This window comes from Centrocercus urophasianus, unplaced genomic scaffold, assembly GCF_019232065.1.
Source record: "Centrocercus urophasianus isolate 14NV4802_14NV808 unplaced genomic scaffold, USGS_Curo_1.0 seq_14, whole genome shotgun sequence".
Classification (NCBI taxonomy): Eukaryota; Metazoa; Chordata; class Aves; order Galliformes; family Phasianidae; genus Centrocercus; species Centrocercus urophasianus.
In genome coordinates, this window is record NW_024884586.1 from 38,690,772 (window position 1) to 38,712,686 (window position 21,915).

Consider the following 21,915-nt stretch of genomic DNA (forward strand, 5'->3'; position numbering starts at 1 on the left):
TGACTGTTGCTTGTTTTCTTGTTTCATTTTTTGGTGTTTACAAGTAGATTTTGTGTTTTTTTTTTTTTTTTTTAAAAAAAAAACACCAAAAAACCATTAAGTTAATCTGAATAATCAATCTAAAATTATATGGCTTGTTCTTCCCCTCTCCAGCTGTTAAATGCCAGCATCACTCCTGCCTTTTTCCAGTATGTTATGGCACTCAGTGATTTCATCAGCTAGTAGTTTTCATACTCTGAAAATGGAGTAAAGATGAAAATTCTGTTAGTTGAACAAAAAATTATATTTGCAGTCCTGCTGCTGAATTCTTGATTATTCCAAGAATTACGTAAACAGAAGTAAAGATTCACTCCATAATAGGTAGCTGTCATTTTTCTTTAATCATCTTTCCTGTATAATTTGTACTGATGATGCAGGGAACACAACATGGCAAACTTGATAGATTTGCAAATGATATTTGTTTCTTGAGCATTAGTAGTAGCATTTCTAATGAGAAGAGTAATCTTATTCTTATTTTAATTTTGGAGGCATTTTTACTCCTGAGCAGCATTTACGGTTTTTGGAATTTTATAAGAAGCTTTGTACACTGGGCTTACAGCAGGAAAATGGACACAATGATAATCAATTACAACTGCAAACTCTGGAACAGGAAAAGAAGTATATTTCAGTGAGGAAGAACTGTGCTTACAATTTTCCAGTAAGTAATATTAATTTCAGATTAACTAAGTTGTGTCATGCATATAATTCACTAAATAGGACTGCAAGAAGGACAGAGAAAGTATTGATAACAATTGTACGCTATTAGCTAGATTCTAGCTCTTCCCTGGAAAATTCAAGTTAACATCTTGAATTAGAGGTTGAACAAAAGAGTTTCCAGGAAAGATTCATCTTTGGAGACTCAAAAAACTATTGGAAAGTTCTGACTGAGAGATTACTATTTCAAGAGATAACTGATTTCATTCTTTCATAGAACCATAGAATTGCTCAGGTTGGAAAAGACCTTAAAGATCATTGAGTCCAACCACAACCTAACCATACTACCCTAACTAACAACCCCCACTAAATCATGTCCCTGAGCGTTATATCCAAATGGTTTTTAAACACACCCAGGGATGGTGACTCAACCACCTCCTTGGGGAGCCTATTCCAGTGCTTAACAACCCTTTCTGTAAAGAAGTTTTTCCTGATACCCAATCTAAATTTACCCTGGTGCAATTTAAGGCCATTTCCCTTCATCCTGTCACCAACTCCACTCTCTTTCAGGTATAAAGGTAAGCACCTTTCAGATATTGGAAGAGAGCAATAAGGTCTCCCCAGAGACAGGATTCCTATCTGTTTTCTCCAAACAATTAGCACAAAGTCCTTGAGAATATGCCTGTGAAACAGGGTAGCCAAGTTTATATGAGGTTGTTAAATCTACCACTCATGCTTTTGCATATCTATTTTGTATTTTGACATACGATGTTTATATTTAAAGAAACTAAATCTGTACCAAGAGCCAATAAATGGGTTATTTTTACTCTACCTTTTAAAGATAAAACCAACTATGTAGTAGAAATCTGTTGGTTTAGTTGAGCAAAAGCAAGTGATGTACACACACAGTTATGTTGAGATTCAGATATTTTAGTGTTTACTAAAACATTGTGTTGCTCTGGTCTTCAATTGCGGCTTCTGCTAGTTTACTGAAACATTATTTATAAAAAAGCTTCTATTGCTTGTGGTTTTAATCTGTCTACAGAAACAAAGCTTGCAGTCTGGAAGATCTGTACAACCAATTTAGTCCTTAATTCTTTAACTTATCTGATGCCTTGTTTTGACACGGCCATCAAAAATATCACACTTTGTCTTTAAAATCACAACTTGTTAACTCCCAAATATCTCACTCATTGTAACTCAGTATTTTTTTCTGATAATCTCTGATTAGCAATACAGTTAATAGAAGACTTCATTTTTCCACAGGCCATGATAGTTTTTGTGGATCCAAAGAACTTCCATTTAGAACTGTATTCTATATTCTTCTGCCTTTGTCATGATCCTGAAGTTCCAGTCAGATATACCATGGCCATAAGCTTCTATGAAGTATGTCTACAAAAAATTCTTTGTTGGTTCTGAAGTGTTTCTGTTTTATGTTTTGTTCTTTAAGTTCATGTTTGTGACTGTTCAACCTATAGAAGAAGACTTGTAAAAACCTGCTAAAATGATTAATTTCATCAGAAGTGTTCAGTGTCTTCTATTATGTAATTATAGCCCATAAATACTTCAGCCTGTTGTGCAACATTGTCTACAAAATGGTACTGTGAGGTTAAGAAGCAAAAGCTGAAAGAAACTAAAGATGGTCTAGTACCACTAACAAAAGCGACTGTAGTAATTAGATTATTTGAAGGTTTTGAATGCTATTATAAAATAATGAGACAGATAGGAGAAAAGGAGCTTGTCACTTCTGTCCTCAAAATCTTTACATCTAGACTGCAACTATACTGTATTATCTGAAGACTATTTGCTTGTATTAAGTCTAAGTTAAACACTAAGCCTAAGTTAAAATTTAATATGAAAATACTTGGAAAACTGTGCAGATCTAAAAGCACATATATTCTTATTATTCCACCCAATTTACATAAGTTTCACTTCATTATTTTCGTAAAAGTTCAAAAAAATCTTTGCGTATATATTATTAGCAATACCGTATGAATTGCAGAAATGAATATACACTCTCTTCTGAATGTTCCAATCCATATCAGAGATCATCAAGGTTTTCATCGCGTTTTACAAAGAATCTTAGTAATGAAATCCTCAAACCTGCCTTTTATGCCAGTTTGTAGCTGAAGAAAATTGTAAATTAAGCAGCTCACTGAAAGTATTTAAATCAAGAGTAGAGAAATAAATGAATCATAGAATCACCAAGATTGGAAAAGACCTTCCAAGATGACCCAGTCCAATGGTTCACCTACCACCAATATTTCACCACTAAACCATGCCTCTTAGTGCAACAGCTAAATATTTCTTGAACACCTCTAGGGAGAGTGACTCAACACCTTCCTGGGCAGCCCATTCTGAGGCCTGAGGTGACCTTATTTCTGTCATCTTAAGAAATCTGGATAGGTTTCCATTTCTCTGTGCTTGTTGATGCCTTCTCTTAATAAATGACAATCCAAGCTAATTATCAAGATCATACTGTTAGCATATCATTCTACATAATTTTTTATCTGATGTATAGCACTTTTAGGGTTCTGTCTGAACATATATAAAATATTCTAGCTCATTAAAAAAAAAAAACAAAAAACATGTAAAATTATACTTTAATCTGAATGTACATTTAGTGCCACTCAGTGTATTTTTAAAACCATGACTAAGCAACTTCATGACAGCCAGATGTCAGTAAGTTATGGCATTCATTGATGGCTGGATATGCTTTTCAATAACTGCCTGTAGCTGTTTCCTTGAAGTTTAGTCTTGATTATAGAAGATATTATCTTCAATTGGCTCATATAAACAAGGAAAACCATTAGAAGTCTTAAGCTAAGCATGCACTATAGCAAAATCTCATTCCTGAAGTTTTTCTCATATTCACTATAAAACCATTTTTTTGCAATTTGGAGATGGACTTGTAGTATTTTTTAGAAGTTTATATGTGATTTAGGAATCAAAAGAAAAACAGAACAAATAATTTAGGAGTGAAAACTTCAAGCAGTTAAATGTTGATTTTTTTCTTCTTAAAGTGTGACATAGCGTTAAGACTAAAACCATGTTTGTCAGTTAGGTAACAAGTCTGTTTCTTGTTCCATATTGTCTGTATAAGCATATTTTTAGTGTGATCAACAGGGAAGTATATGACTTTAGAGGGTTGATAGTAAAAAATTGTTCTGCTGACAAGTAAGCACATGTAGGGTAATCACTGTAGTGCCAGGGAACTGAAGTATGGTTTACCTTGTTATCTTATGTCTTTTTTGTTTGTTTCCTTGTATGTTTTAGGTTGCTAAGCTTTTAAATTCTGGCGTGTATACAATTCAAAAAGAACTGGTTACCCTATTACAGGATGAGTCACTGGAGGTAATACGTTTTCTTTGGAACTTAATTTTGCTTGTTACACTGAAACGATCGCATCCATGTTTAGGAACTCTGCAGGAAGATGAAACAGTAACTGCTCACAATCATGAGCAACTTCTCTTTCTGTTTCCTGGTCTTCCTAAGGATGCAAGCGTTTTGTGAATAGAAAGGAGGAAAACAAGGTGTTTGAATTCAGTTAACCCACACTGCATTAATTTGCTTTTCGGAACATTCATTTTAGATGTGTTATTATTTTATTATTTATTACCTTACAGATTATGTGGAAATATTTTCTTTTGATACTGCATTGAAATATTTCTTGTCAACATTCCAGGTTTTTACTTTCTTTTATTTGTGTTTCTCCAGTAGAAGAAGAGATGAAGTTGTGTGTGGTTCAAAGATCAACATTTTTAGAAAGGATTTTGGTGCAGAACCTCTGGCCATTCCAGAGACGGTTCAGTTTAGTGAGCCTTGGTTTCAACCTATGTGAAGAATGAATCACTTAATTATATTTAACAGACAGTATAGCAAGAATTGTTTGGATTGGTCTTTTTTTTTTTGTGACAAAGTTGGACTTTCCTCTGATACTGGTATTTGAGCATTTCATGCTGGTTTTATTTATTTGTTTTTCTATCTGTAGGATCTTTGGATATGGCATGGCAAATTGAATTTTCCTTTGACATGCTGCTTTTTATTTTGGTATCTTCTGTTAGGCATCCTCAAGGGAATTAAGAATGTTTGTAGAATATCTACTTATAGCTTGCAAAATTCTGATCTGTTTTAAAAGATTTCTCAACTCCAGCACTGGAAAGCTGAGACTCAGAAGCAGCTGGTGGTTTTGAAAAATTTCTAAGTTATGTAAATAGTAAAAATATTCAGTGCTACAGAAATCCAGACTTGTAGCAAGTAATATTTAGTATATACTTTTATAGTCTAATTTCAAACCTAATTTCTGATCTTTGAAAGTAAGATCATTACTAACTACTATATCACTAATAAAGGCTAAATATTCTTTTCTAATTTATCGATGAATTTATGCTGTGATGCCTGTGCTGTTCTGCAGCACAGCTGGAGAAATCACAGTGCAAACTGTTGCCATTCACAATAAGTCTCCCTCCAGCCCTGATAGAGTAGCAGTATTAAACGCCAGCATGCCAGGCTGGCAGCAAAGTCTTGTGGCTTTTATTTATTTATTTATTTTTCAATTGGTTGGAAACAGAAATGCTGAGGTACTGACAGGCTGACTCTTGTTCTTACCCCTGCTATCAAAATGGTTCCAAAGAATGTTTATCAATCAGGTGATAGGCACTTTATATATAAAAATATAAATATAAATATATTTTTAAAAATATAAAATTGCCTTTAAGATTTAGCTGGCAAATATCCAAAATACATTTCTTCGTGGCTGTTAAGGCTGTTACTTAACCATCTGTGAAAGACAGATCTTTTAGAATGCATGAATGTTCATTTTTAAGTATTGTACTCTGGATGTTTCAGAAATCTCTGAGTGTGGTATTGATGTGAATCAAAGCTATAATTCTATTTTTCTAATATGAAACCTATAATACTTACATTTCTATATTAAAATATCAATTTTAAATCCCTGTTCTCATTAGTACAACTAAGTATAAGTTGCATCTTTTTTTAAAAAAAAAATCTTCTGCATTGATGTAAGAGAGCAATAACATAGGAGATGTCAGCAGGGATATTACTGGTGAGAGACATAAATTGGCACAAGTTAATTTATAAATCTCATTCATACAGCCTTTATTTAAATAGGTTTTAGATGCTCTGGTAGGTCACCTTCCTGAAATCCTTGAGCTAATGATTAATGGAGGAGAAAACAGTGGATCAGAAAGCAAGGTGGGTATTCTCATGTTTCATAATTTACTTTCTAAATGTAAATGGAAGGTAGTAGGAAAGTTGTTTCAGGTGTGTGAGGATCATTCTTGATCATTTTCTGCTTTGGGGAAAAACAGAGCTTTTTTTTAAATATTTTTTTCTTGTAAAATTTAATATAATTTTTTTAGTGTAATGATGAACTGCATATCTATGCTCTTTTTCCAATTAAACACAGATTAGCTGAAATAGATCAGATTTTGCAGCAGTCATTAAGTTGAATCAAAATTAGCAATATTTAAAGAGAATGGATTCACGTTAAATGAGTGACTGTTAATACCAGTTATTTATTTGTTTATTTTGCATATTGATGTGGCATCTACCTACAGTTGCCTTTTCAGACACAGTTGCTGGCAGGAGGTAGCATATTTCCTGAGGTAAAGGTACTGAACTAGGACTTCAGAGATCTGAATTCAGTTCTCAACTTTGCTGATTTAATTTTATTTGGCTCTGGATGATGGTTTATTCAGGAACTCCTAACATGTAAAATGGAATGTAAAATATCATGTCTTGTTTCAAAATGCTGTTCTAAACATACTTCCCAAGCATACAGAAAAACTGAAATATTCCAACAGACCAAGATCTGAGTGTATTTTTTTCTCATTTGGACACAGGTTGAAAATGTATTTTAAAATGTGGATTTGTCAGATGATTATAACTGTAAACATGTTATATATGTGACAAGTGCATGTCAAATGTGCATATTTCACTTAGCTTAGTTCAGAAGGCAATTTATCTTGACTATTATAAAATCATTGCCTCCTGATGAGAAAAGGTGCACAATTCCTTTCAGAATGAAGTGAGAAGCTGAGAAGAATAATTGCAAAGTTTGAGAGCTGGGGAGAAAAAAGGGATTTATTTGGCTTGAGAATGAGAAGACAGGAGGACTGGTTTTGTCTTCATAGCTGTAAAGGATATTTCAAAGGGAACACTGATCAGTTGTTTCTCTTTGTGAGATTAAGGGGCTGGAAGTGAAGGTGTGTTTATTTAAGTGCCAGAACAGATTTTTGAGTAGTTACCAGTAGAATTTACTGTGTATGAGAGGCTGTGTAATCCTGGTCAGGTTTTATGAAAAGAAATGAGACCTACTGGAAATGGTCACAGTGTAGCTGATTCTGGCTGAGTAGAGGAAGTAGTTGGCCACTTAAAATCTTTCCTTCCTTACATTGTTGTGCCTTGTTTTTAAAGCTTAGTAATGTGCCATGTAGGTAGAAGGTGTAAAATTACGTTTATATTTTTATTTCTAGTTACTGTCTATTCCTGACTTGATTCCTGCATTGACAACAGCAGAACAGAGAGCAGCAACTTCCTTAAAGTGGAGAACTCATGAGAAGTTACTACAAAAATATGCGTGTCTCCCTCAAATCATATCAAGTGATCAGATTTATTACCGTTTTCTTCACAGAATGTTGACAATCATTTTGACAAATGTGAGCCTGCCTCTTTCTGGTTCTTCATTTTTTTAAAGTATTTAGAGCACTTACCGCTAGGTATTTTTAGCGTTATGTTTAAATTTATCTTAAAGTAATATTTCTCACTGCATATGCGATATCAGACTGTTTTATTTCATATAAAGCTGAAAAAATGCCGAGAACTTCTTTCCCCTAATTTGAGAAGCAAGAAGCAAAATTTGTATTGACAAGTTATTGTGTTCCTTTTCCGACACTCTTCTTTCCTTGCTTTGTGCTCATTATCAGTTTGCTTCCAGTAAATTGAAAATCTTTTTCCTAGTTTCACTGATTACTTTGCATCATGTTCCATTCTTAGTGAGAAGACTTTAAGTCTAAAAGTGAGCAATCATTTAGAGCTACTGATCTGAAATTGTAGTGAATTGATTCAAGAGTAAAACTGTTCTAAGAGATGTTGTAAGTTATGTTTTCTAACGCCCACAGTATAGCAGATGGCTTCCAAACATGGAATAATTTAAGAATCAGATAAATAAACAAGTTAGAAAGAATAAAGAAATGTCTCATAAGTTGGCTAAAATTCCTTTTTCTCACTAATGTTATGCCTATTTTATTCTAAGATGTATATAGGCTGCTCCAAAAGTAATGCCTCCTATTTATATGCGTTGGAACAACAAACAGGCACATAGGGAATAATAACACTTTGATTGAGCAAAGTCTCAGCTGCAAAGCACTATTTTTCAGTATAGTTACCACCATTAGCTGTGCATTCTGAGCTGGCATGCCATGCTCATAAATATCTGCACCATTGGAGGTGGCCCAGTTTTTTACAGCTGCTATGGTGGAGTCATTGTTAGCAAAATGTTGTCCATGCAGTCCATCTTTTATCAGCCCAAACAGATGGAAATCAGAAGGTGACAAATCCAGACTGTACAGTGGGTGTGGTAGGATACTCCAGCCAAGATTGGCCCTCTGCTCCATGGTCTTTAAAATGGTGTGGAGCCTGGAGTTATTATGTTGCGAGAGAAAGACTATCTTTTCTGGTTTGATGCTGGAAGTTCCAGAGTTCCTTCAGCTTAGTCAGTATTGTGATGCAGTGGTCAGAATTGATGGTCCTGAGTTCCAGGAAATCCAGGAGGATCGCAGCTTTCCTATACAAAAAGACAGTGCACTTGTCTTGAACTTCTCCTTTGATGGAGAATTCACATCATCACTCCATGGAATGCCATATTGACTCCAGCTTGTAGTGGTGACACCAGTTCTTGTCACTGGTAATGATGTGGTCCAGGAAACTGCCACCTGCAGCCTCCTAATGGTTCAGTGGGTCCTGACAAACTTATGATGTTCTTTCTGTTTCTGCATGAGCATTCACTGGATCCACCTTCAGCAAACTGTGCAATATTCCAATGTTACCATCATCTTTTTCAAGACATTAAAGCTGATATTCAGTTCCATATGCAGTTCCCGGGTTGTAATTCTCTGATTTGCATGGATGAGCTGATTGCTTTGCTCTGCTTGGAGACTGGAACCTCGATGATCCCAAACCCTGAGCATTCTATGGTTCATTTTGTTGTGTGACAGCTGCATACAGCCTTCTAGATGCAGTTTGTGTTTCATGTTACGGCTACCACTGCTGAAACAGATCACCCACTATTTCGTTTTTTTCACATCCACTGTTTGGTCTCCATAAATGTTCAGCAAGAATCAGTTAATGTCAGTGAGTACCATTCTTTCCATGTGGATGAATTGAATTCAGCACCTTTGCTTTATCCGCTCCCATTTTTACCTTTTACTCCCATGTCAGGTGCCATTTTGTCACAGTGCCTCTCTGCTGCCATCTGTCTCATGGCAACAAAATGTTATGGAATATTGGTGGGAAGGTTCAACTTCTACCATACCACCACCATCTGCCTCTGGTGCTGTGGTCCAACATCACAAAATAGGAGGCATGAATTCTGGATCAGCCCCTGTATTACTGCAATGCTTAAATGCTTTATATTTATTTTTGTAAAGGTGAAATGGAGATTGAATCAGGATTTCTTATTTAGCAACAGAAGTAGGAGGTGAAAGTTCAAATAAATCAATTATAACTTCACTAAAATCAATGAATAAAGCTTTTATTTCTTTGGTTTTGCCACTGATATTTGAATTAAAACATGTATAGTTAATAACCTGTATTGGCATAATCTTCACCAATCTGATTTTGCATAACAAACATAACTTGATTGCTAATAGATACCAAATAACTTAAGTTTTTCCATAACAACTCTGTATATTGACAGGCTTCACAGGAATTGTATTTGAGTTGGCTTGTGTTCCTATTCTTCCATTCTCCTTGATAGGCTGCTCTTTTCTAAGCTAAGTCCTAGGCTTTATTCTCAGGGAGAAAGCCTTGTGGGAAGTGAAGATAAAATGGTACAACATAAATTGTACTTGATTGAAACATATGGAAGATTAAAATTTCAGGACCAAATTTCCCAGTAAAAAAATAAGTGCAAATAGTTGCACTTACAAAGGAGTCTGTTATGGCAACTATAAATCTATTCAACTTGAGAAGAGTTTGGGTTATAAAAAGTAATAGAAATCTGAAAAGACTGCATTTGTAGTTAAAATTGCACTGAAGAAACATGAAATTTTGAATGCCTGTTAATCTTGACTGTGTTTCCTTTATTTCTCTTAAGAATGTCCTCCCAGTCCAAAAAGCAGCTGCTCGAACTCTGTGCGTTTATTTACGTTATAATCGCAAACAAGAACAGAGGCATGAGGTTATTCAGAAACTGATTGAACGTAAGATAATTTTTCCTTGTTTGCTTAGAGATGCAAGTTAGTATTGGCTGAAGATCAGTTTATGGTTATATGCTTTCAGTGTAATTTCCTGCCATCATTGGTGGGATTGCACTTAGAAGATATTTGGTTGCTCACTCTTTCACCACTCAGAACAAAATTTGGATGTGCGAGGAGTATGTTTGGGTGAAAGAACTGGGAAGAGGCAATGTGGGAACTGATAATGTACCAGTGCCCCTCCAACCCTACCTCTCGAATCCAAAACTGTTCAGCAAGAGGTGCTGCAGTGCATAACTGAGTTTCTCCATAGAATTATAATTCTCTGAAGGCTTCAACATAAGAAGTGTTGAATAAAACATCCCAGAAATTAATTTTTGAATAGGTTGGTCAGATGAGTAAGTGGAATTTCTGGCTGATGTAAGTGGAATTTCTGGCCAATGTTATGTGTTTTAAAGACAGATTAGAAGGTTCAGTTATGCTCATTAACAATTTTTAATGTTTGCCGGGTAATTTTAATGTGCGTGACATCATCTGAAAGGCATACCAGGCTTTGTTCAACAAAGAAACCAGCTCATTTGCTATTTTTCATTTTTTCAAGTGATTAAAGGAACAGATTGGATATCTGAAAAAAGTGCTCACTGGCAGAAACGGTTACTGAGTTCAGAGCCTAGGCTTTCATTGAAGAGTGTCATCTTTGAGTCAAATGCTAACCTTTGAAACGTGTTCTAGCTGACAATAAAAATGTTTTACAGATAATATTTGTGGATTGTTATTTTTCAGAACTGGGCCAAGGAAAAAGTTATTGGAACAGACTTCGTTTTTTAGATACTTGTGAATTCATTATGGAACTCTTTTCAAAATCATTCTTCTGTAAATACTTCTTTCTACCTGTGCTTGAGCTTACACACGACCCAGTGGCAAATGTGAGGTACTGTACTAAAAGTATGTAACAATGTACAGGGAAAAAAACCTAAATAATACGTTAACAAATATTATGTTTCCTTATGGCTTGTTTTAAATAACTATGCCTAAATAAGAATGTACAGTGCCTTATGTGTGACCAGTTCTAAAGTTGTGGAGAAACGTATGGGCACGACATTAAACCACAGAAGCAGGTCAGTCTGAGTGTCTGGGGTGCTGATCAAAAGTGCTGAGCTAAAGGAGACAGCACTAAGTAAGAAGAAAAAAATAAACTATTTCATGGGTCTGAGGAAACAAACTTAACTTCCATTAATCCATTAATTAATTAAAACTTCCATTAATTTCCATCAATTTCAACATACTGATATATAAAGATAAAAACACAAGGAATTATTTCAGTGGTCATAGTTTAATAGTGAACATAGGCTTTATCTTATGTGGAAGTTTTCTACTTCATTGTTAAAGTTAATTGAAAAAGAACAGGAAGATATAAGAGGATTTAGTACATTTTTCATTTTTATGCTGTATTTTTTCTTTAATTTCATAGTGACTTTTTTTTTTGTTGTTGTTCCCTAAATAGCCTGAGACCAGGCAGTTCTGAGACCAGAAGAAAAATTTATTTTGGTGTTCTTTTGTCATGTATTTTGTGTGATTTTGCACTTTTGTTTCTGATGTAATTCATGTTGTCATCCTTAACATATCTAGATATCTAATAATGATGACCTATGTAAGCATACATGTGTGCATTCAGTAAAAAAAATCCCTAATTTTTTGTCATCATAAGTAGCTTATGGCTTTTAAAAGCAGTTCAGCTGAATGCTCTACTGACATATTATTAATATTTAATGGAAACTTTAATTGACTTATAGTCCTTTACCTGTGTTCTACCATAATTCTTTGTGAAGGTTGAAGTATTTTGAAGGTATAAAAAACAGGAAAAAATTGTATAAGAAAGATCTTTGAATATTGATCATCACAAAGCTATCCTCCCTGACACAGGACTGTCTCTGAGCACAGACAGTACAATCTGAGAATGGCAGAGATTATCACCGTATTGTCTTTCATTTTTTTACGTTTAATTTGTCTAGATTAAAACAGTTTGCAATGCAGTTGCAGTCAGGTCAAATGCAGAGTATTTTGTTTCTCTTAAATGTATGAAATTCTTTTTATTTTAATGCACAGTGCCTTTCAATTTTATATTTATAAAAAGCAATACATACATTTTCCATATAACCTGTTCAGAAGCAGTATCTGGGGATTAAGGCGGATCAGTTACTTCAGTCCTCATGGAATTTGGTTTGAAAGCTCCCACACTTGAGTTACACAGAGGCACTGTAATGACGAATGAAACTGCACCGCCAGTTTGTCAGACCAGAAAGGCTCTTAACTTTGAATTTTGTTCTGGGTTAATTTGTATAAATAATTTTTCTCCCTGCATTTACTGCCTTCTAGAATTGCATCCTTACTCCATATAGCAACTCACAACTTCTACTGGGTATGTAGATCCTTTTGAAAACCTAGAGATCAGCTTATCTTGTGAGGTTTAAAAAAATAATAAAAAAAAAAAACTGTTCAACTGCAAATATGTGACTGTGGTCCCAGTCTATAAACAAGTTTTTTGAAAATATTTTAGAATATCTGGGAAGAGTGTGTAAGCAGAAATTCCTTCTGAATAATAACACCTAATAATTATATGACTTCTCTTCAGAGTTTAGGTTTTTAGAGTCAAATGGTAGCATGCAAATCAAAAATTAATGTTTATTAAACTATCTGTATCAAAAGGTGATTTTCTTTTCCTTTGGTAGAATCAAGCTGTGCTATTTGTTGCCAAAAGTTAAATCTACTCTGAAGATTCCCACTGATAAACATTTGCTTCAGCAGTTGGAGTTATGTATACGGAAACTTTTGTGCCAAGAGAAAGACAAAGATGTCCTGACTATTGTAAAAAGAGTAAGCAACATTTTGTATTGGGGTTACTGTTAAAAGGCAAAGATGATCAAAGTTTTCCTTTCTGTCTCTTAATGTAAGAACAGGAGACTAAAGACCTCTAATGACTATTTGTAATTTTGGACAATTAAGAGAAGATGTAATGCGTTCTGTCAAATTTAAGAGAGGTGGTCTTTTCTTGGTTACAGACATTGCAGTTATTTTCTAGTGACTTGAGTTAAAGATTGTGTGTCAGTTAAAAAATAGATATGGCTCAAGACAGGACTAGGATGACGTAGTAAAAAATCATCAAGAGCCTTCAAGGTAAATGTGTTGGGCTAGTCATTTTATCTTACAAAAATAGAGAAAGCATTTGCAGGACTTTCAAATGTTACAATACCTTTATAAAGTAAAATTCTCACAAAACGTTAAGTCATGTTTGTGCTCAGTCTCAAAGAAGCTGGGGAGTAGCTAAAATAAGTAGTTCTCTCATGGGGCCAGTCTGCAGGAGGGACTGGATGAGCACCTGCCTGCTGTGTTATCCTTTCAGTCTTACTTCTTAGGCCTCTGCTCCAAGCTCCCCTTCAGTGTATTTTGAGTTGCGTTTTGGTGGTCTATTAGTCCTTTAGTGTGAGGCTTAGCGGTGCTCTCAAAATACTCTGACATTTCTTGAAATTAAGCATTTGTAGCACAAATATTGAAGCGTAAGCTTCAAACGTTTAGGAAGAAAGGACATGCTTAATTTTGAGTACCACTATTCTAAGCTTTCTCATCTCCACAGATCTGAGTTGGAAGTGTGGGTTGCTGTTAAGTAAGGATAAATAATACTTTGATTTTCTTTATAGACAGTGTTAGAATTGGACAGAATGGATATCTCTTTAGATGCTGTAAGTACTTACTAGTTCTAGTATTTACTAACTACTTTTTATTCCCATTTTCATGTAGTGATTTTTTATTTTTATTGATTCTATTTTGAAGTTTCAGAAAAGATTTTACGAAAATGATTTATTGGACCAAGAAAAAGAAAGACAAGAACATCTCCTTTTGGAAATGGTATATTTTATCAGTACGATGTCTTTTCTTTATCTTTTTCAGTAGTTTGTAGCTAAATATTACTGAGGCAATAATTTTAGGGCAGGGAAGGCACATGTTACAGAGAAACAATTGTTCACAATCTGTGTGTTATTTCATTTTACATTTTAAAATAAGGGTAAGTCCTCCAAAATATCACACAACTTTTTTTTCTTTGCTACTAAAATTTCACTATGTCAATTAGAAAGGTCAATTGGAATTGCTTAATAAATATTCAAACATTATGCCTCTGTAGTTCTTCAGTCCCAAGAACTACAATGCACCTTTGAAATCTTCAGGGAGCTTACTGATTTGTCAGGTATGTATGATGTAATAAGTTCAATAAGGAATGAAACATGTCAGAATTCATACACAGCCTCTATAAGCAAATCATAATATCTTTTTTTCTACAAGGATGCTGGAGGGGGTGATGTAGATGTTACAGACTTCCCTGTTAGCCAGAAAAGGACATCTGCAACCTGACCAGAGTGAGACTGAGTGTAGGTCTTACAGAAAAAGGCTTAGGATTTGGAAGAGAAGTCTGCAGAATACTTCTCCTGCTCACAAACCTGATTATCATCAGCTATGACTGTAAGCAAAAGAGACAATAGGCACTTCGCACATCTTCATGGAACCTGAGCTGGATGGCTTGCCAGGACTGTGGCCCTCCTCTGCAGTCTAGTGTGTGAGAAGCCAAGAAGCCGACAGGCTTAAGAAAAGGCCAGGTTTCATTAGCACAGTTCTTCTAACTTCTTGCAGAACAGCTTTTCTACAGTGAGCTGGAATAGGTTCAAGACTGTCAAGAAATTGTTGGTGTTTCCTCGGTGGAGTTGTCACAAAGCCTGCATTTGTGGCCTACTTTGATATCAAGAGGTGCTATGGGCTTTCTTCTGCAATGCTAGTTTTCTTAATTTGTGATATGTGTCTCACATGCATCCTGCCTGCTTGCATTCAAGGTTCAAACTTTTGTTCTCAGGATACATACTCATCTGTACACACATTCAAATCTTGATCTTAGCTTTAGCACTTTTGAGGCAGATACAATTACTGTTTCTTATACTGGAAGCATTTGGAGGGCTGTGGCAAAGTAGTTTCCAGTGTGCTTTGCACTTTAGTCTTTGATAACATTATTTTTTTTACCCTATTTCTACAGCTAGACTGCAGAAGAGTGCCTGTGTTTCTGTCATGTGTGAGATAGATATGGGCATACCTTCTGTATCACAGAGATCTTACTTGCCATATTCTGAGAGGCATACTTTTGAAGAATTGGTGGTGTACACAGAGAACTGTGGCATGTCACGGTCCTGAATAGAAGAGAAGCCACAGATTTTAATAGTGCTTAATAAGATTATTAATAAGTTTCCTTAATTTTAAAGTGACTTAGTAAATTCTGTATTCCAGCAACCTTGACCTAAATTACTTACCCATTTTTGTGTGTGGAGATTTACTTCGTTTTTTTAATCACTTAGATGGTAATTAAAGTGAAAAAAAGAGAATGTCGTTAGAATAATTTTGGTTCACTTTGCATTTTTGTTCTGAATGTAGTAAAGAAGATAAGTTAATATTGTAACTTTTTGAGATTAGATTGAAACTCATTGACCAAGAATCCTGAGACAAGTATTGGCTTGAAATTGTGTGTAGAGTTGTATTGATGCCATATCCTGTATGTGGATGTGCTTTTGGGAGGTATGCTAAGGCTAGGTAATATTGCAGAAAAACAAATATATTCCATAAAATGAAGTATTCCAATACTTAGTTTTGTTTTACATAAAGACATGTCAACTTTGGATGTTTCTTTTAGACCTTCAAAAAGTACGTGATGCACTTCACAGCTTGAGAAAAATATTAATTGATATTTGAATTAATAATATATTCAATTACAGTTGGACTAGTATCTCTGTATACTTTAGTCACATCTAGTATTTTGTGCATGTTTGACTATCAAAGAAAAGTTTTGAATGGGAACTTTATCTCTTAGGCTCCTTTGTAATTAAAATCAACATTTTCGGTGTGATTTATATAGTAATTGTACCCTGATTTCACTCTGTACTATTTAATTTGTTCTCTGGACATTCATTAGGCTCTGTAGTAAAGAGCCTTTATGTAGGAAAGAGCAGAAATTAACTTTTTTTTTTTTTTTTTTTTTTAATGAGATGGAAGCATGCCCTTTTTTGAAAACTTCCAGCCTAGTTGTAAAACAATTATTATTAATAGTAGTAGTAGTAGTACTACCATTATTATTGTTGGATGAGTAATACTAAAGTAAGTTATTCATTTCTTAGGAACAATTAGAAAAAGAGAAGCAGCAAAACGAAGGAAGATCTGCAAATATTAATGATAAAATATTTGAAAAGAAGCGTAAGTTTATTAGTGTGCATGTTGTTTGTACGTATTTTACTCTTACTTTTACATAGATAGGAGAAAAGGAGGCAGAGAGGAGATGATATTTATTTTAATACCAGAACTTTAGAAAAACTAAAGTTTTTTCTATATTCTTTTAAAGATATTTATGAAAATTTATGAAAATGGGCCTACTTGTGCTAGAAGGGAAAGCTTTTGAGTTTATTAATGAAACATCTGACAGCTTTCATTTCTCTGATATCTTTCATTTTAGGATGTAATTTAAAAGCCTGTTAGTGATATTACTAATTGGATTAAACATTATTTCTGCACACTGCTGTACTTGTAATATGCTGTGGACCTTTTTTTGTATTTCAAGTAAAGCTATTTAACACAGAGGAATATTAATACTAGGCTTTTTATTTATTTATTTATTTTTTAGGAAGAGATAATAAAGCATCATCAGTGTTGGCAAAAAGTATGACTCTTTCTTCTTCTGGGAGCTCTTCTGGTACTTCAACAGGTGAGGATTCTTTAAAAATCCTCCTAGAAAGGGATTAAAACCCAACTGCCATTTTTGTGGGTCAGGAAAATAATCGTTCTTAGAATGGAATGGATTTACTGCCTTTTAGTTTTATTTTATTCTTTGGTCTGTAATAGACAACATAATGCTTACTTACTGTTATTAAGGTATTTGAATCAGTTTCTTCAGCTAACATAGTTTGATAGAGTATGTTATTAAAAAGTGTTATTTACTGAGTAAATGCAATGATTTCTGCACTAAAATTGTTTATTACTTATAATTTTAGGCAAAGAAGACAAAAAATCCAAGCTGGTTCGAAGCCAGTCTTTCAGTACTCAAGCGCTGCATCCAAAATACAGCAACATAGACAAGTGTTCTAAGTATCTTTTTTATATTAATTGCTTAACTGATAGAAAGCTGTTAAGAAATACATGCACCTGAATCTCTAGTATTCAGTGTGTTCTGCTCACTGTATTGTGACCTAAATTTTCAGCTCTCTGTTTAATTGGGTAAAGTATACAATTTTGAATTGAGGGAGAAAATAGCATCCTAAGGCATACTACAAATTCTTCAGAATTCATTTTAAGTTAATGTATACCATATCATAGATGAATTTGTTTTCAATATTAATTTTTTTATCTAAATTATTTAGGAAATGTCAGCATAACTTTCTCATTTAATTTTTTACAGGTAAACTTAGAAATAAATTCAAATATTACCAAACAGCAGGATGGAAAATTATAATATCGAGAAGAGTAATTACGAATTTTCTTTTCTTTGTTTTTTAAGTAAAAGCTCTGCTACAGGGTATACATCTTCACTATCAGGAATGGGGAAGGGTTGTATGTTATCCTTTAGTGGTAAGTAGGTTATTGTGTTATATATACGTTCATTTTTTGTGAGGTTGTTCAGTATGTGGGTACCATCAAATAGAAATTATATTCCTAAACAACATAAAACAATAGGTACCCACATGATTGAACAGATAAATTTTAGTCTAGTTGGTCTATTTTTTTAAATTTATTTTTCATTAATTCCTATTATTTAAAGTTATAGTTAGAAAGAATAAAATTAAACATGAAGTTGGGATTTCTTGATTGGCATTTTAGTTAAAGTAAGAAAGCAGATTTTGCAATTTGTCTCTGGATGTCTTACATGAAAAAAAGACATATCATGTACAACCTCTAATGAATTAATTGAGAGAGACCACTGTCAATGCCTTTAAGCTCTCTCTGCTTTTGAAGAGTTTGGATGATTAGTTTAGATTAGAGATGAGAATAAGATTAATTGTTTTCAGGAGGAACTTTTTTCCATTCACTACCAGTAGACATTAGATAATTAACTGATTTTTCATAAAATTACTTAAGAAGTGGAAACTATTCACGTACAGCAAGTTAATCTTTTGGATTATTCCTATAGGAAATATCTCACTATTGCTATAGTAAAAACAGCTAATTCTGCTCATTCTCTGGTTGTTATTTTTTTGTTTGTTTGTTTTCAGACAAAATTCTTTGTCTAAACTTCAACTCTATTTCAGATGATTCATTTCGGACTCGTTCCACTGGTAACAGTGGGAATGCTACCTTCTCTCCCAGTTCCTCACTCATAGCTTCTCGCAACTCATTTAACTCAGCTGACCAAAAGAGCAATGGAAATAAAGAGAGCCAATCCCGAAAGATGAGCATGTAAGTGGTAGACAACAGGTCCGATTAAACTTATGGGTAACAACTTCAATGGGGACTCTGAAGAGCGCTGTAAAATAGAGCCTATGTTTATGATTTTTCAAGGTTTTCAAATGCAAAAATAACGGGATAGAAACGTGATGCATGCAATTAGAAGTACTTTTAAGATTGCTTTACCTTCCCTTTTTAATTAGTATTACCCATCATTTGCTTTGCATGTGTCCACTTTCAGCTGGTAAAGTATGGGGCAGGTGAAAAGGGACAAAGTGAAGGATAATGCATTTGGTTTGTAATAATTACGGTCACTGTGATTTAGCTGCTTGTAGTTGGAGAAATAGAATGCATGTATTTAATTTTTCCTTTTCCTTCTTTTTGTCCGTTTATATGTGTTTATGTATTACTATCTAAGCATTAAATGATGAATTTTTAAGAATTATAATGAACTGGTAATGCTAGTTGTTACTAAGGGTACCTTTTTTGCCTTATGTTAACCATTTAGATTTAAAAAAAACAAAACATGTATCCTAGGCATCTCTCTCAGGATGGTTATCTGTAAACATCAGCCTAAACAGTTCAACATTTTGCAAGATTAAAATGAAAAGTAAATTTGTTTGCTCCTGTAATAGAAGTGCAACAATTTTCTTAGAAAATCTCTGGGTACTTACTCAATCAAATCTCTGTAGAATGTAGTAGCTAGCTTTATTTTCAGATTCCTTTTTCAAAATAGCTTGTAGTTCTGAATTACTGTCATTGGACTAGCTATAATTTTGGACTCAAACTGAGATTATTCTTTGCTAAGTGTTTGCTTTGCTAAAGCACAGTGGAGAAAGTGTAGGAGCCAGATACATAAAGAGAAGTTATTTGGGACTAGTAGATTTGAGTATAACAGAAAATACAACTAGTGGAAAAGGAAGGGCCTTAAAAGTAGAAGAAGGATAGAAGTAGAAGGGTAGAAGAGACTGAGAATGAAAGGAGTGTCCAGAATTTGAGACTATGACTTGCTGGGCAAAGATAATGGAGCTGAGATATGGAGGCTACGTTAGGCAGGGAAGAGGAAAGACCTGATTTTCCAAGTGTCAGTGGGAAACAATAGTGATATCACTCTTTCTGGTGACTTAAGGAATGTGTAGATATGGTACTGAAGGACATGGTTAGTGGATGTTGTGGTAATGGTTTGATAGTTGGTCTTGATGATCTTAGAGGACATTTCTAGCCTTAAGTATTCTATGATTATAAGAAATAAGTGTCTGTATGAACTCATATTTTTTCAGTTCAATGTTTTCCTTAAAAAAACACAAGTCAAAACAATACTCCTAACTTTATTCACAGATGTGAACTTAAAAAATTGCAAAGTAGTAAAATAAAACCCTCAAAAGTTTAAAAAATGTCAAAAATGTTCATCTACTTGTATGCATTATATTATGATGCTTTCTCAACTGAAATTTTATCACCTTAAATGTACAAGAAAAAGCTTGCAGTCACCAAATATTTCTAAAACTGTGTTTTCTTTGTAGAAAAAGTTGGAAAGTGAGTAGTAAATAAAAATGAGCACTGCATGTTGAGGATATGTTGCTTTCACAGCAAAAGTATCTTCAGAAGATGCCAAGTCAAATTGCTCTCTATCCCCATCCTTGGCAAAGCTTAATGAACTCTCTGAAATACTTCCCACAGTACTTGCTTTTCATAGGTCATCAGTAGGTGGTCACTTATTTCAAAGTTTTTTTCTATCTGTAACTTGACATAAAAACTGATATATTTTGTTTGAATAAAAAGGGAAAGAAAAAAAAGGCCAATGGAGAGCAGCCGATTCCTTTGAATTAAGACAGGAAACTGAAAAATAGGATACCTGGCTTCCAGTCTCAGTGTGCTATACTCACATGAATACCTTAACAGACTATTTGAAAGTTGGTATCTCGTTAAGCACAATGATCTAATGCTTTCTTTGGTTCAGAAAGTCCCAAAAATGCTTAGTGTCAGAGAGCAAGAGGATATACCAGGGAAAGAAAAACGTTTTTAGAGAAAGAAGAGAGGGCTTAGGACGACCTACATTTAGTTCTGAACATGAGTTTTAATTTCTATGTTCTTATGGGAAAATGCATCTCTCAAGTTAGCATAGTGTCTGTTGCACTGTAGAGTCCGTTTCTCTTTTGTAATCTGGTTGAGTAATTAATTGTTTCCATTAAAAAAAAATGGGACAGTTCTACAAGGAAATAGTAAAAAGTGCAAATTCAGGAGTGGTTAATGGTAAATCATAGGATCGCTCAAGTTGGAAAAGACCTGAAAGATCGTTGAGTCCAACTACAACCTAATCATGCGACCCTAACTCTAACAACACCCCACTAAATCATGTCCCTGAGCACCACATCCAAACGATTTTTAAACACATCCAGGGATGGTGACTCAACCACTTCCCTGGGGAGCTTATTCCAGTGCTTAACAACCCTTTCTGTAAAGAAGTTTTTCCTGATATCCAACCTAAATTTACCTTGGTGCAATTTGAGGCCATTTCTCTTCATCCTGTCACCAACTCCACTCTCTTTCAGGTATAAAGGTAAGCACCTCTCAGGTACTGGAAGAGAGCAATAAGGTCTCCCCTCAGCCTGCTTTTCCCCAGGCTGAACAGCCCCAGTTCCTTCAGTCTCTCCTCATAGGCCATATTCTCCAAGCCCTTCACAAGCCTTGTTGCCCTTCTTTGGACCTGCTCCATCACCCCAATGTCCTTTCTGTACTGAACTGCCCAAAACTGAACGCCGTAGTCAAGGTGAGGCCTCACCAATGCCAAGTCAGGGACAGGATTGCTTCCCTAGTCCTGCTCACCACTCCATTCCTGGTACAAGCCAGGATGCCATTGGCCTTCTTGGCCACTTGGGCAACTGCTGGTTCATATTTAGCTGACTGTCCATCAGTACACCAAGGTCCCTTTCCATCAGGCAGCTTTCCAGCCACTCCTCCCCAAGCCTATAGGGTTGCCTGGGGTTGTTGTGACCAAAATGCAGGACTCAACACTTGGCCCTATTGAAACTCATATAGTTAACCTTGGCCCATCGATCCAGTCTGTCCAGGTCCCTCTGTAGGCAGATCAACACTTGCAAATGCATCCTTGTGACCTTCTTGACCACAGATATGTTTAGGTGTACTTCTTTCTATATTTCTTTTGATCAGAAAAACAGTTCTGGAGTTTTGCTTAGGAAAAGTTTTTCTGAAATATGTATAACCTCAAGAACAAAAAAAAAAAAAACAAAAAAAAAAAACACCAAAAAATAACCAGAAGAGTCTGTTTCAATGTTTTCTAAGTTAAATGAAGAAAGAAATGAATATC

At 34.7% G+C, this 21,915-nt stretch overlaps 1 protein-coding gene across 8 annotated transcripts in view; it reads left to right on the top strand.

Annotated features, from left to right (window-relative positions):
• The window catches only part of PPP4R4 (protein phosphatase 4 regulatory subunit 4), a 65,154-nt gene that overhangs the window by 38,545 nt on the left and 4,694 nt on the right, over positions 1 to 21,915 (top strand). For 3 of the 8 annotated variants that reach the window (XM_042814924.1, XM_042814931.1, XM_042814932.1), the window contains 15 exons: positions 528 to 697; positions 1,960 to 2,079; positions 3,970 to 4,047; positions 5,824 to 5,907; positions 7,191 to 7,373; positions 10,031 to 10,136; positions 10,914 to 11,061; positions 12,860 to 13,004; positions 13,826 to 13,867; positions 13,959 to 14,033; positions 16,334 to 16,409; positions 16,834 to 16,914; positions 17,201 to 17,294; positions 17,704 to 17,774; positions 18,452 to 18,599. In XM_042814924.1, coding sequence (XP_042670858.1) covers positions 528 to 697; positions 1,960 to 2,079; positions 3,970 to 4,047; positions 5,824 to 5,907; positions 7,191 to 7,373; positions 10,031 to 10,136; positions 10,914 to 11,061; positions 12,860 to 13,004; positions 13,826 to 13,867; positions 13,959 to 14,033; positions 16,334 to 16,409; positions 16,834 to 16,914; positions 17,201 to 17,294; positions 17,704 to 17,774; positions 18,452 to 18,599 — 1,621 coding nt within the window. Of the gene's footprint in view, positions 1 to 527; positions 698 to 1,959; positions 2,080 to 3,969; positions 4,048 to 5,823; positions 5,908 to 7,190; positions 7,374 to 10,030; positions 10,137 to 10,913; positions 11,062 to 12,859; positions 13,005 to 13,825; positions 13,868 to 13,958; positions 14,047 to 16,333; positions 16,410 to 16,833; positions 16,915 to 17,200; positions 17,295 to 17,703; positions 17,775 to 18,451; positions 18,600 to 21,915 lie in introns of those variants that run through there. The other 5 variants (XM_042814928.1, XM_042814929.1, XM_042814925.1 and 2 more) reach the window with 5 other exon arrangements.